A 15,834-nucleotide genomic window follows, 5' to 3' on the forward strand; every position below is an offset into this window, starting at 1 on the left:
AAGAGAGGGAGACACAGAATCCGAAGCCGGCTCCAGGCTCTGAGCTGTCAGCACAGAGCCCGACGCGGGGCTAGAACTCACGGACTGCGAGATCATGACCTGAGCCCAAGTCAGCCGCCCAACCGACTGAGCCACGCAGGCACCCCCCAAAAAACTATTTTAAAGCAACTTGTATGTATGAAGACTTTCCAAAGCATTCAACTTGGTTTTCACAGAAGCAACAGCTCTCTTCACTTTTGGTCCTGTATTTCATCATTTCTAGGCCATTTAATTCACCTGTAAAATTATAATATCAAGTCTAGCTATCATGAACAAGTTTAGAAACATGTACAATTGATACTTGCTAAGCATACGACTCAACGGGTAAGATCAGAAGTGCTTGGAACATAGTAGAGAGTAGCTTTCCAGCAAATGAACCCCAACATAAACTAATATATATTATAGAACAAATGGAGAATCCTGGTTAATCTGGCCAGCTAAGTGGAGGACAGCTAAGAAAGCTTCTACTGTTCAACTAAACTATCTTGGTCATGATACGATATCTATAAAGGAATTTAGAAGCGACTTTGGCTCTAGAAAAAACAACAGCTGCATTCCCATGACTGTTCACATTCAATACACTTGTTAGGAGATAGGAGAGAGACAGACAGCAAAAGCTAAAATAGAGTGGGGAGTTGACTGATCTAGTCATTTTTGTATGAACTCTTGAATTTAAGGAAGTACTAATCGATAATAGCAGTGGGTTGATTTTCTTCCCTTCCAGTTTAATTTTGTGTGGGTGATACATGGAAGATAAACAGGGAATAGGGAGGCTGTGCCTATTCTTAGAAAGAAGATACCTTTCAAGTTAAGATTTGAGACTCTGAGATGTGATTAGAAGGTTTTCTAGCCAGTTTTGAAACAGCACCATGAAGCTGTAGGAGGAGTATTTTTATATAGCATCATTCATCCTAGTTAGTGACCCAACTGATTAAAGGTTTGGGAAATTGCCCCTCTAAATATGGGCTAAAGGAACAGGGTTTATTTAGCTTAGAGAGAGAGAGAGAGAGCAGGCATGCTGAGGGGGACTTAATAATAGTCTCCAAGAATATGAGGGATAGTCTATGAGTGATGGAGAGCAGCTGTTTCCTGTTTCCACTGAGGACTGGGTAAGAAAGAATGGAGTTACACTGCAACAAGTCGGTTTAAGACCTCCTTGGCCATAAAGTTTGAGACAGCAAACCCACAAGACCAAAGCCACCTCTCTGTTTCCGAAGTGGGCAGCTAACTAGCTATCATTCTTGGGTGGTTTAAATGGGCTTGTTCTTGAGCTGGTGAGAAGACATAGAGAACCTCTCAGTCCTATGAGAATATGAAGTTGTCTGCTGTCAGAACCTCGTGGTGTTTTGTGGCCGAGGGACCACTTACTAGAAAATGAGATTTAAGAAAGAAAACAAGTTTCAGAATCTTCTCGCTCCATTTTGGTCTGCCTTTAAAGTAAGATCATCTAAATTTACCTCTTCTTTCTAGGTGAAGAATTTCCATAGACTTGCCAGTCTGTGTTTTCCCTGCTGAGTTGGTCAATGTGGTGGTTAAAACAAATTCTGTGTCTTCAGTGGGACTCTCTCTATATTTATACCAGAGCTAGATATCATAGACATTTGATATATTTTATATATGCAAAATATGTAATTAATAACAACAACGAAAACAATGTGCTGATTAGGAGCAAAGCCAATAAAAGCATTATGAAATAATTCATCATTATGGGAGGTTGACGAGGGGAAGAAATTTAACATCAGAAAAATGAGTTCTGGATTTGCTACTGATTTTTTCAAATCTTTTTTTAATGTTTACTTTTGAGAGAGAGAGCGCGCACACGCGTGCGCACGCGTGCAAGCGGGGGAGACACTGGGCCCCACGTTGACAGCAGAGAATCCGATGCGGATCTAGACCCCACACACCATGACATCATGCATGACCTGAGCCGAAGTTAGACACCCCACTGACTAAGCCACCCAAGGGCCCCTGGATTTCCTACTAATCTTTAAGCAGTGAGGCAGATGGAAATGCTGAAAACTTCTCAACCATTGTTATATCATTGTTATCCTGTTAGATTAATCATACCATTAATTATGAATTGGATGTGTAGTGTCTTATTTGCCCAACTGGGAGTGTTTTCAAAACATGGTTTGATTTACAGAGAAGTGGACTGCTCTTAAGCTGTACCTTTAAAGTTATAGGTTTATGACTGCATTAACTGTGTGTACATTCCACACGTTATGTGTCCGTCTTGTACCAACATTTATTATAATCTTATTAAAAAAATCTCTGCTTCTATCACTGAATGTTTTTTGTTACCTGGAAAGGGGTAAGCATGAATCATGATTCAAAACTGACCCCCGTAACTCTTTGGCCTTCAAAATCCAGCACTGAAACAGGAAAATTAGGGGATTGTTTTGAAACCTCTCTCAATACGTGTTCACCGTGAGGCACTGCATGAGTTACTTAACCTCCCCAGGTCTCTGTTTCCTCAATCTGCTTTACAGGAATGTTTTGAGGATTAAATGAAATGAAATCATGTGTGCCAAGCCCAGAACCCAGTGAGCACAGCCCTCAAGCCATGTTTACTTGCTTCCTTTAATTCACAAAGAACATCTCTTGCCTGTGGTAGAATCATGATTGCCTCTAGATTGTCTTCAGTTAGTGGGAGTTTGTTGAGCCTCAGGGGCAAGACCGTAGAGTAGGTTTTGTCTAAAATTCACTGAAGGCCCCCCAAAATTCAATTGTGTGAATGTCTCTCCTTTTCTAAATGTACTTAATCCAGAAAAAAGTCGACCATAACGCCAAATATCTTAGGAAGCGTTTGTTGCAAAAGTACCTGAAACAAATCATGTATACACGGGGAAGAAAAGTTCATTTTGAAATCAGCAAGAAGAGTATGCATTTTTGGTTTGCAAGGTTTAAAGGAGTATTCAGAGAGTCATGTAATATACAGCGATTCTCTGGGTATTCAGAGAGTCATGTAATATACAGTGATTAAATTGAGTGCAGTGCTTTGAAATGGCATCAAATCAAAGACGTGATCACGGCCATGGGGAAGCTTATGAACTTGATGGAGAGACTAAACCTACATGTATGAAATGAGCACAGAGTAGTTAGACTTAATATCGGGAGGGGCAGGTATCACATAATAGGGCTTGAGACCCCAGGTACTAAGGAAAGGCAAGATACAGGTTTGGGTAGGGATTTAATAAAGCTCTAGGAGACCTGGGATCTTGGTTTGACTGGTTCATAAAACACTATCGTTTAAAGACAGACAGAATTTTTAAAAACCACATAAAACATTCACTTCCTATAGAAACCCTATAGTTGCTCTTTACGTATTTGAAATAAATGAATCCTTCTGAAGTCTCAGTGTTCAGGCTGATTTGCTTTCAGGCTCTTAATACACACTGCCAGACTGCTCCTGCCCAAATTCATTCTTGGTCTGTGGGATATGGAATATCTTTATAAATCATAACAAGTCACATTGAGAGTAAAAATCCCAGCTAGAGATTTACCTCAAAAGCTGAGGCATGCCACATATATTAATGTTGGTGGATTTAGAAACCAGGGTGAGATCTTTTTGTCTTTATTAGAAGGAGATTTCTAATTCAGAGCCTTCCAGAGTGTGGGCATGGATCCTCTGAACTGGCCCGCTCCTCCTGTCCCTCCCCACCTTCCAGCTCCCCAAATTTAAAAAAAATGGAGAAGCAGAACAACAAAGCCATTAACTTATTGGAATAGAATTTATGGCTGAAATCTTGCAAAGCTTATATCAGCAAAGTAAAAATAATTACTGTCACTTTCTTTTAGACACTTGGCTTTAAGGTTCCTGTCACCTTTATCCTAACACACAGATGACTTAGTAGCTCTATTTTTCGTGGCAAATGGCCTGGTGTCATGTTTTTATGCTCACGGCCATGCTATTAAATGACAATACATGGGGATGATACCAGAGTGGAGCTATGTTTAGATAATGAATTGGAATAGCGTTAATGGTTTTGGGTTAGGCATGCTGTCCATATGCCAGCTGAGCTTTTTCCTTTCTCTCTCCTTTCCTTCCCCAGATTCTCAAATCCAAAGACTTAACGTCTCCAACCCAGCGCTACATTGACAGCAAAGTCGTGAAGACAAGGGCAGAAGGCGAATGGCTTTCCTTCGATGTAACTGACGCCGTTCACGAATGGCTCCACCATAAAGGTTTACAACCACCCTCTGTGTTCATCCCTAGCTGTTCGGTGACCTTAAGTTATTGTAAGTTGATTGCAGATTTAAGGGTATTGTCACACATCCAAATGACCTCCTTGACTTCATGTTTTCCAGACAGAAACCTGGGATTTAAAATAAGCTTACACTGTCCCTGCTGCACCTTTGTGCCATCTAATAATTACATCATTCCCAATAAAAGTGAAGAGCTAGAAGCAAGATTTGCAGGTAACTGAAACTTGGTCATTTGAGGTGGGGGAGGGAAGGGCCTATATTGATAGTCTCATGGGGGACGAAATCAGTTTGCAGGTGAAATCGGGATTGTTTGGTGAGGCCTGGGGAGTTTTAGTTGTGTGGGTAAAAAAATGGTTGGATAAAGATATATAAAGGCAGAAAGGATTGGGACAAAGGAATTGGTTCCCTGTTTACGTTGCTCAGTGCCCAGTGATGACCGGGCAGTAGTAACTGGCTGATTCATCAACTTCCCAAACTATTAGTCTGTTAACCCGTTTGGTCTTCATTTAAGCGAACCAACTTTCCACCCGTGCTGGTATTATAGACGACAATAGCAGACATTCAAGGAAATCCATTGATAATGCCCCAGACCCAATGTCGGGAGCTCACAACTGTATTTCACAGAAGGGAATCTCTTCACACCACAGCCTCTTTAACTAACCTTATACGGATCAGAACACTCCACCTTTTCCTAGCAAACGGCTTCCTTATCAGAGTTTTACAATCATTTAAAAAACACATAACTATAAGTCTTTAGTTTTCCCCTATTTTGCTTCCCTCTTAGTGATTAGCCAAAGTTCAAGGAGAGTGAAGAGATACCAAGGGTTTGAGGCAACTTCTCTTATTAGATAACCAGTTTGGAGATGAGCGTTAAGAAGGAAGTGTGCTGCGGGCTAGTGCTGTATGCACTCCATACCACCGCATCTGGGAGCTGAGTTCCCTTCCCAACCACCACCACCTGAGACCTTCATCCTCATGCAGAAGGCTACAGTGGCCCTTACTCATGGAAAAACACTCCCAGAAGCCTAGAGATTTATTTCAGTCTCTAACCTAGCCATGATTCTCTAGAGTGTGGAGATTAAATGCTTAAACTGGCAGTCTCTTGAGCATGCTTTGGGGAGCTCGAGTTTCTAAATCTCAGATGGAATCAGGAAAGTGTTGAGGATGCCATAAAATAAATGAAAAAGCCCTTTCTTCGCCGCTTCCCAAAATAGCATTAGGTAAGGGTGACTTCTGTTTCACTTGAACCTAATTCACTGCAATTTAGTGTAAGTCTCGGGTTATGTTCATTAGAGAAATCTTCTGAGTTTAGTAGTCTTAGGAAGAGAGTCGACTGGTGGGTGACAAGGCATGTTCTTTTCAGTCGCTGAGGGACTGAACGTGGCCTCAACTGAGGGTTGACTAAAATAAACGACCTAGGTTGCCCTTGGACTATGGTCAAAGGCCTCTTCTGTAGTGATCCTCATAACCAACAAGCCCTGACTTGGACACCGAGCTGCCTCCTGACGAGAGCAGCTGCAGTTAGAAGTGTTCCTTGTCACCTCCAATTGTCTTCTTATGTCCTATTTACGTGGGGAATGACTGTAGCCAGGTGATGATGCTGTTGTGGTCATCACTGCCATTTGTGATAGAATACAAAGCAAAAAAAAAAAAAAAGGCTGGTTATATTTGATGAAGGTAAAGCTAAATGTTTGTTACCCAAATGCATTTTTTCAAGGTATTGATGGCACCTCCACATATACCAGTGGTGATCAGAAAACGATAAAGTCCACTAGGAAAAAAAACAGTGGGAAGACCCCACACCTCCTGCTAATGTTGTTGCCCTCCTACAGACTTGAGTCACAACAGTCCAACCGGCGGAAGAAGCGTGCTTTGGATGCAGCCTATTGTTTTAGGTAAAGGAAATAAAAATAAGACGAAGTAATTATGTCTGTTAACTCTTGTACTGCCTTTGCCCTTTCTTATCAATTGACCTAAAAACTGCACTTACTGCCTGAGGCCAGGTACATACGGTACAGTATAGCCATCATATCTCCCAAGGTCATTCTTCCCAGAGGCTTAAAACAGTTTTTCTGCGTTGTAGTCATCGGCTTCTTGCAAAGAACCAAGGGTGAAGTCAGAAAATTAGCTCCTGAAGTTGTTTCCCAGATCTCTCGGAAGCACCTGGGGGCTGAAGAAGAAATTGAGCTCCTTGCTCCCCAAAGCAAATATAAGTTTACTTGAGGGGTATGGTGATGGGTCCTTAATTGGAAAGACTCACTATCTGTATTGGAAAACCCTCCCCTCCCCCACCCCCAACAGTAGAGTGCCCATGGTCATACCTTTTGTCATAGTTACAGATATGAGAGAAATAGAAGTAGAATGCTGTTTATTGTGTCGTTAGCTACAGAATATGAGGGACTAAAGGCAACTCAAATCTATTTCCCATTCTTATAAGAGTTCATGGTGGAGAGAGTGCTAGTGTCCTCCTGTGGTTTCTTATCAAGCCTCATAAGAGGAAGTTTCTCTTTTTATTTTGAGAGCTGGGGCAGGGGGGTGGGCAGTGAGGGGTTCTCACTGATGAGAACTGCTCCAGGAGTTCATGAGTAAAATGGCTTTTTTTGCTCGCCACAGTCGATGGCTGCACTAAGCAAGGCTCCACGTTTTTTGATCTCTGTTTCGTTCCTGGATCAAGAGACATGAGATAAAATGAAGGATTCATTCTCAAAGGAAAATGTCTTAGGTGGTTCTTTGAAAATAGCTGTCATACTTGATTCATTTTATATTTGAAAGGACAATCGAGGCTGGTTGGCAAAACTGATCTCTTCCAGCCACCTCTCTGCGTATATATAGTCATTCTAGGGAAAGGTTTGACGTTGAAGGGTATGGCCAAAAGACTCAGGGTATAGAATTCACAAGGGAAAGTAGTCCAGCAAATCATCATAACACTCCATCGTGGTAGTTGTTCGAGATTACTATAAAACCATTCAAACCTGGCCCATGAAATGTGCTCATTGGATGCCATTTGAATGAGTGAATGAGTCATTTTTCTGACTTGGAATGAGGGGTGGGGGAAATCAGCTTTAAAATCTCCACCGCTCTTTCTTCTAACAGAAATGTGCAGGATAATTGCTGCCTACGTCCACTTTATATTGATTTCAAGAGGGATCTTGGGTGGAAATGGATTCATGAACCTAAAGGGTACAATGCCAACTTCTGTGCTGGAGCTTGCCCGTATTTATGGAGTTCAGACACTCAGCACAGTAGGGTAAGTATTTGGCCTGTGTCTCTTCTATTCTTGGGTTGCTAATGTGTACCTGCTGAGAGTATGTCCAGTGAATTCTAATTAGCCTGGTGCCCACTCATCAACACACTTGAATGGGTGCTGGAGAGATCCTTTTGAGTGATGGGGAAGAATGCCGGCTGCAGGTGAAATCAGAAGTAACAATGACCAGTTTGAAGAGTAGGTTTTGCCTCCCCGATGAGATTATAGGCAACCCGAAGACAGTGTTGTTTAATTGCTTTCTTTTTATCTTATATTCTCAACAGCTGTAAGTGATTGGTAGCTATAAAAAATCAATATGTCACTTAGTGTCACATATACAGCTAGGATGTGAAGGGACCCAGGTCCCCATCTAAAAGAGGACCTGTTATCACCTACATCAGGGACTGTCATAGTAAAGAAAACTTTGAGGACCTCAGCTGATGGCGTGGCATCGTGACTCACCAGCGTATGGCAATTAAAAAGTCATTTATATAGCCAAATTATGGAAAGAGCCCAAATGTCCATCAACTGATGAATGAATAAAGAAAATGTGGTGTGTGTGTGTGTGTGTGTGTGTGTGTGTGTGTGTACACACACACAATGGATGGAATAAAACTTGGCAATGAAAAAGAATGAAATCTTGCCATTTGCAGCAACAACGTGGATGGAACTGGAGGGTATTATGCTAAGTGAAATAAGTCAGTCAGAGAAAGACAGATAGCGTATGTTTTCACTCATATGTGGAACTTGAGAAACTTAACAGAAGACCATGAAGAAGGGAAGGGACAAAAATAGTTACAAACAGAGAGGGAGGCAAACCATAAGAGGCTCTTAAATACGGAGAACAAACTGAGGGTTGATGGGGGCAGCAAGGGCGAAGGGAAAATGGGTGATGGGCATTGAGGAGGGCACTTGTTGGGATGAGCACTGGGTATTGTATATAAGCGATGAATCATGGGAATCTACTCCCGAAGCCAAGAGCACACTGTATACACTATATGTTAGCTCACTTGACAATAAATTATATTTAAAAAAATAAAGATTAAAGAGTCATTTAACTTCTCTAAGCCTCAGTTTCTTATCAGTAACAAGGAATGTTTACGTTAAAAGTGATCTTTAAAATAACAATGCCAAACTCAAGAATAGATGTAAAGAGCAAGACGAGGAAATAAGTGAAAATGATTTGAAAATTAGGATCTCCAAGTCTTCATAACCCAAAGTGAACAAGAATCTAAATATTCTGTCAAGTTACTTCAGTGAGGGTAGAAGGCTAATTCAGAGAGCAAGTCCTAGATTGGATGTCATGGGTTAGTAGCCCAGATCAGCAAAGACTTTTTCTATGTAGTGATGCCTGTCCAAGCCAAGTGTTTTTTCCTGGTACCTCATAATGTAGGGTTTTAGAGATGGAAAGTTATCTTGTCCAAACATCTCATTTTTCTAAAGAAATCCGGGTCCAGATTGTGTAGATTACTTGCCCCGGATCAAACAGTTGGTGACAAACCAAAACTTGGAAGGCATTTGGAAGGCAGGCTTCCTGGCTTTATAACCATGCCTCCGTTTGCTCTGTCTTACTGAGTTTAATTCCTGAAATGTGGCTACACGTTGGGGTTATGCCTCTGTAAATCTCCTTATTAAAGAGGCATTAGAAAAATTGCCTTCACTGCAGGGTAGGAAAATGAATCTGCTGCCAGAAGGATCACATAATGCATTCAGCTGAATTCAAGAGTTTTGGGGTTATCAATTATTTTAGACCATCTGCATTATAAAATTTCTCTTTAATGCATATGAAAAATCATGTGCTAGCAGAACATGAAGTCTATTTATTTATAAATGCCTACATATGCTCGACTTTAAATTGACAAATAGGACTCTCCTTCCTTCAGCTGTTTTCCCAACTCCCCTGTAGATTTTGGCACTCCAGGCTGACCATGTGCTTGGCCATGTGAGGAAAGCTTGCTCATGTCTGTCCCTTTGTCTGAGCTCTCTGGCCAGCCTGCTTCAACTGGGCTGTGGCCACAGTAGCTGTAATGTGGGCAAGGCCCAATTGCCAAGTAGAAACATAATTCCCGTCCCTGATACACAGAGGGAGTGTGTGAAGGCTGAGACCATGCTTGTTTTTCAAGGAGAGAGGAAGAATAACTGTCATGGTCACAAATATGTGGTTTGGACAGTTACCCAGGGAGCCAGAGGTAGTTTAATAAAGTAGTCAGTGTTGCTGCACTGAACAGACCTTCTGTCTTAGGCTGAAAAAATGGCCGTGAATGTCGAGGAAAAGGTCACTTGCTGTTTGCCTAACACATTAATGGAATCCTTGGAAATGTCTCTTTATCATCACTGGGGAACCTACATACTTCCACTGGTAAAAGTCGCATACTCCTTTGATATAAAACGGAGTTGGGGCATAGAACCGACTCTAGAACTTTCTCTTCATTCCATTTTAGGGCTGGCTATCCGCCCTCCAACTTAGGCACTACCATTTGCCACGTGAAATCTAAATGGAGGGTTGGTTATCGTTGTTTGAAGCAAAACGTAAGAAAGTGAATGCGTAAAAATACAGATTTCTTTTAATATCATTCTTAATTAACTCTTAACTGCTGAACTCTCGATCGTATTTAGGAAGCAATGATAAGTGAAAAGACTTGCATCTTTTTCCCTTTTAAATGAAAATGTAGGTGATATTAAATTGGCCTGAGAAGACACAGCACAGAGAGGTCTCACACTGCAGACTTGTGTCTTTTTCTATGGCTAAGGGTAGACGAAAGCTTCGGTGGTAGTTTTAATGAAACCTGTGATTCTTCCACTTCTCCGCATATTCACTTCTTCACCGAGTGCAGGAGTCTCCTTTCATCCAGAGAAGACTTACTAGGGCCATCAGGTCAAAACAAAGTCCAGAGAATCTCTGACCACAAGGGAACTCTAATCTAGGTGGGAATTGGAAATATACACTAGGTTACAAAGAAGTGTAGACACAAGAACAGATACTGAGAGGATCAGCTTTTTCGACGGCCAGGCAAGTATGTGCAGCAAAGTAGAGATCGAAGTGAAGGATTCTTGGGGAAACTGTAAAATCTGTTGAATGAATGATTTTGTGCAATCTGAGCTTCTACAAAATCATCTGTTTACGATGTATGAGAAAAGGATTCTGTAGGAAAATGATGAATTCAGTGATTACTAGGAACACATATCAAGTTGACCATAATTGGGGGTTAAGAGAAGGAAATTGACCAAAAATAATTTAAATTGTCTACTGAGTACTGTGACTGATAACAGTATGGAATGGTTCTTTTTAAAGTAATTGCCACCCCATTTTTTTTTTTGGTCTTTTCCTATGTTTTCTTCCTTCTCCTGTGTCCTTTCAGGTTCTCAGCTTATATAACACCATAAATCCAGAAGCATCTGCTTCTCCTTGCTGTGTGTCCCAGGATTTAGAACCGCTAACCATTCTCTACTATATCGGCAAAACACCCAAGATCGAACAGCTTTCAAATATGATTGTAAAGTCTTGCAAGTGCAGCTAAGATTCTTGGAGAAGTGGCAGGACGCTAATCACATGGTGGCGATGATGATGAGGACGACAAGAACAATGACAATGTTTGTAACAAGAAAACGTAAGAGAGCCTTGCTTCAACAGTGTTAAAAACATTTTGAAAAAAGCGGTACTAGTTCAAACACGTTGGAAGTTTGTGGTTGTGTTTGTTAAAAATGGCATCTGAAACAAAACAAAACAAAAAATTGAAGGCTTTATTCTACATTTCATCTACTCTGTAAGCGAGAGAGACAAGAAGCAAAACCTTTTTTTTTTTAAGACAAAAATAAACACTGGAAGAATTTGTTAGTGTTAATTATGTGAAAGGAACAACCAAACAAACAGGAAAATCCCATTAAGTGGAATTGCTGTACATACTTTTCCTAACCCATGCCTCACTTGATTTTTCTGTATTGCTATGCAATAGGGACCCTTCCCGTTCTTACCTTTAGAGTTAACGGTGAGTTATTTATTGTGTGTTACTATATAACGAACATTTCATTGCCCTTGGAAAATAAAACAGGTGTATAAAGTGGAGACCAAATACTTTGCCAGAAACTCATGGATGGCTTAAGGAACTTGAACTCAAACGAGCCAGAAAAAAAGGGGTCATATTCACGGGATGAAAACCCAAGCGAGTTATTATATGACCAAGCCAGCCTGCATTAAGATAAAGACCCTGAAAGCACATGCTATGTACCAACTGCCTAAGGAAGCTTCTTGTAAGGTTCAAAACTGAAAAGCCTGTTAATAAAGGAACTTTCAGTCAGAATAAGTCTGGAAGATTTTTTTTTCTTTTTAATTGTAAATGGTTCTTTGTCAGTTTAGTTAAACCAGTGAAATGTTGAAATGTTTTTGATACGTACTGGTCAAACTTCAGACCTGAAAGTATTGCCGTATAGCTATGCTATTGGTTTTTTCCTTCGTTTCAGATATATGTAACCGTACCTATATTATTATAATAGATGGGTATAGAAGCCAGTATAATTGGAAACACGTCTGCAGATCTCCTTTGCAAACTATTAAATCAAAACGTTAACTACTTTACATGCAATGTGTAAATTTTTACCATATTTTTAATGTTCTGTAATAATGTCAACTATGATTTAGATTGGACTTAAATTGGGGCTCTATGTTTAATGATCGCTCAGAACTGTGTGTTTCCTTTAGCTGGCCAGTACTTTCGAGTAAAGCCCCTATAGTTTGACTTGCACTACAAATCTGTGTTTTATAGTGTTTCCTCCACTGTGCTTTGTGCATTGTCCATTATTATGACATAAGCTACCTGAGTCCACTTGTCCTGTAGATTTTCTTTTATAAAAAGGACAGATTCAAGTTCAGCAGTCTTCCTCCATCTTCTAAGCATCCTTACTAATCAGTTCAGATGTTAACAGTCTTCTATTTTAGGAAAATTGGGGAATATTATAGATGTATACATAATTGAGCTGAAATATTTTAGTTTTAGCAGAGGCCTAAGGATCTGACTGTAACTCGGAATCTTTGTGGCTGAGTTAAGAAAGGTTTCTGCAACTTGGCTTAAACAGTATGCTCACCGAATTCTATTGTTAGTAGAGATCAGACAGTTCATAGGAAACATCTTTTCCTTTAATCAGGTTTTTAGTGTTCAGGGGGGAAATGGAAAGATTTACATATTTCTTGATTTCTTTTTTAAGGGAGAAAAAAAAAACCGCCCTGGTCAGCCTAAGTCACTCAGTTTATTTCACGGAAGTTAAGGTTTTCATGTGTGTTCTTTGAGGGTTGTAAAGGTACAAGCCAAATCCTCCCATGATCAAAAAGTGATTTTTTTTCTCTGAATGAGACTTCTCTAGATCTGAGGCGAGAATTTACCTTGCTTTAATAAATGAATGATTTGCCACATCGTTGCAGGGAAGGTACCCTTCCGCCAGGGTTTGTAGGAGATGACAGTTTGCCAATTGTCCCTTATTCAACTGTCAGATGAAAGTTAATAGGTGAAACAATGGAATATTTGCAGCGTCACCTAAAGGGCAGGATGGCGAGGTGCGAATCCAAGTGAAATTGTCTGATAACCTGTACTTCTAGATGTTTGACTTTTCCTGGCCGTTAATTAAATGACAAATTGGATTCGCAAATTTGAAAACTGGAAAAGCGAGAGGGGGGACGCCCTACTGGTGAACAATCTTTGTATTGGGGGTAACCCAATCCCAGAAATGAGTGTGTTGATTTTTTTTCCTTCCGTTTTCGATGAATTCTATGTAAATCACTTTTATTTCTGCAGGTGTTTTCCTCTCAGATAGAATGACGTTTGTTTTGTATTATTTTGTCTTTCCTCATGAATGCACTGATAATATTTTAAATGCTCTATTTTAAGATCTCTTGAATCTTTTTTTTTAAGTTTGGGGGTTCTGTAAGGTCTTTACTTCCCATAAGTAAATATTGCCACGGGCAGGGAGGGATGCGGGAGGGAAGGGGAAGATGTTAGTATACGGGTGGGGTGGGGCTGCAGTTTTTATATGTTAAGCAGCAGTACAGTTTTCTGGTTGGCATGGTTTAAAAAGAAATGGACTATAAGATTAGCTGTTTTGTATTTTGATGACTGATTATGCTGTATTTTAACATGATGTATGTCTGTTTTGTGGTGCTCTAGTGGTAAATAAATTATTTCAATTCTATGTTGATGTGTTTTTCCTATCATGGTGTTATCATTGAGACTAGAGAACACCTCTCCTGCAATGAGAATCATCTCAAGCTGGGAAAGTCATACATCTTTAAGACTGTGCTCTTATTCTCAAGGATATTCACTTCAGAAATGTCATGGTTTATAGCCCATGAGCCAGGGCATATGTACCAAGGACTAAAGAAAGCCCTGTGCAGTCTTTTTATTCTCTTGTTTATTGCTATTTGGTCATTGTTTGAGATTTAGTTTCCATCCAGCTTGACTGTCTACCAGAAAAAATGCAGAGAGATGTTTGAGCCATGCCTCGGCTTTCTGGTTCCATGTTCTGCCAACCCCAGGGCCAAAAGAACCGGTCTAGACAGTATCCCCTGTAGCCCCATAACTTGGATAGTTGCAGAGCCAGCCAGATATAACAAGAGCCACGTTGCTCTTTGGGATGGGTGTTGGGAGCAACTACTCTTCTGTTTCACCCAGACCACTGCACCAAAAAACCCTGGTTCCCGCAAAGTGCTTTGGCTGTTGCCTATAAGACCAGACTTTGCAAGTGAGTTGCCAGTCTCTTAATAAATGGAACAAATAGAAAAGCAGTTGGGGCTCAATCCGGTTGTCTTGCTTTATCTCATGAAAGAACCAGTTTGTGCCCATTGTCTAAACCTCACATGGAAACAAACCATCAATGCAAGTGTTTAGGTAGAATAGAGAATAGTCCCTTTTCTGTGATCCTCTGTGTTTCATCTTTCATACTCAACTCCTTGATAAAGGAAGTGTTTCACTTGAGCACAATTATTTCACACTTCTCTGCAGAGTGGCCAGTACCAGGCCTATCCCCCCCAGCCCACATCACCTTCATGTGATGAATAAGAAAAAGAGGGTGTCGAGGTAAAGAAGAGAATCACCTAATGGCCATATCAACTTCGCCAAGCTTGTCAACCACTCTGAGCCTTGTTTCTTTAATCTTAAAATGAGGATGAGACTGCCTGCTTTACAGGTTTTGCACAGTTTGTTTTTGCTTCCTTGTTGTTAAGTGAATCTACGCATGAAAAGAATTTCCTTTGGTGTTTGGCCTGTAGTTGCTGATCAGTAAATGGTAGTCTTGATATTTCTCAAGTTGTTCTGTCTTTGGCTTCTTAGCAATTCCACTGTAATGAGCTTTTTATATTCAGACTGTAACCTGGGCCTATATTTCCCCACCTTGAGAGTGAATGTGTAAGCCCTCTAGACTCTAATCTCATAAATGGATCAAACCATCAGTTATTTCTGAGAATATTCTGTGATTCTATTTGTTAAACTTTTGGTTACATGTCTGACCAGAAATTGTTAAAAATAGCGGGGGAAATGTTCGTGTAAGTCTTTGCTTATGTCTACCAACTAAAATTCAAAGTGAAAGAGACAAAATGGCTAGTTGAATGACCCATTTCCTAAGATGATGATGCTATAATTGCAGTTTGCTGAGCACCTACCAGGTACTGTTCTCTGTTAACCTGTTTAACCTCACATATTACCTTATGATGTAGGTTTTTTTAAATATATATAACTCCATTTTACAGGGAAGTGAGCAGATGCAGAATGGTTAAATCATGTGTCCAGGATCCCCCAGTTTGTAAGGGAAGGGTCTAGAATTTCAATACACTAGCTACTAGGCATATGTGGATTTTGAGCAGTTGAAATATGTCTAATCTGAACTGAGATATAACAAAGTGTAAATACACACATCATATTTCAAAGACAGTACAAAAAAAGAATGTAAAATGTTTCATTAATTTTTGATACTGATTACATGTCTAAATAATACTATTTTGGCTATATGGGATTAAATAAAGTATATTATTAAAATTAATTTCACCTGTTTCTTTCTACTTTTTTAATACAATTACCATAAACCTTAAAATTACATACGTGGCTGACATTTGTACCCCGTGTTCTATTTCTCTAGCATTCCTTTTTGTTCTTAGGATTTCCATCTCTCCGCTTACATTGTCCATCTATCCATCTCTCTGTTCTTGCATGTCTACTTTATCCTTTAGAGCCCTTAACACATTAGTCAAAATTGTTTTTAATTCCCAATTTGATAATTGCAACATCCTTGCCATGTCTCATTCTGATGCTTTCTCTGGCTCTTCAAATTATGTTTTTGCCTTTTAGTATGCCTTGTAATTTTTTCTT

General features: G+C 40.1%; 1 protein-coding gene across 4 annotated transcripts in view; it reads left to right on the forward strand.

Moving 5' to 3' along the window:
* Nucleotides 1-13,666, forward strand: part of TGFB2 (transforming growth factor beta 2) — an 84,485-nt gene extending 70,819 nt beyond the window's left edge. For 2 of the 4 annotated variants that reach the window (XM_043568189.1, XM_043568190.1), the window contains 5 exons: nucleotides 4,092-4,224; nucleotides 4,348-4,458; nucleotides 5,963-6,140; nucleotides 7,339-7,492; nucleotides 10,849-13,666. In XM_043568189.1, the coding sequence (XP_043424124.1) occupies nucleotides 4,092-4,224; nucleotides 4,348-4,458; nucleotides 5,963-6,140; nucleotides 7,339-7,492; nucleotides 10,849-11,007 (735 nt within the window). In that variant the 3' untranslated portion in view covers nucleotides 11,008-13,666. Of the gene's footprint in view, nucleotides 1-4,091; nucleotides 4,459-5,962; nucleotides 6,141-7,338; nucleotides 7,493-10,848 lie in introns of all 4 variants that reach the window. The other 2 variants (XM_043568191.1, XM_043568188.1) reach the window with 2 other exon arrangements.
* Nucleotides 13,667-15,834: the final 2,168 nt, after the last annotated feature.

The sequence above is a fragment of the Prionailurus bengalensis genome, chromosome E4 (genome assembly GCF_016509475.1).
Source record: "Prionailurus bengalensis isolate Pbe53 chromosome E4, Fcat_Pben_1.1_paternal_pri, whole genome shotgun sequence".
Taxonomy (NCBI): domain Eukaryota; kingdom Metazoa; phylum Chordata; class Mammalia; order Carnivora; family Felidae; genus Prionailurus; species Prionailurus bengalensis.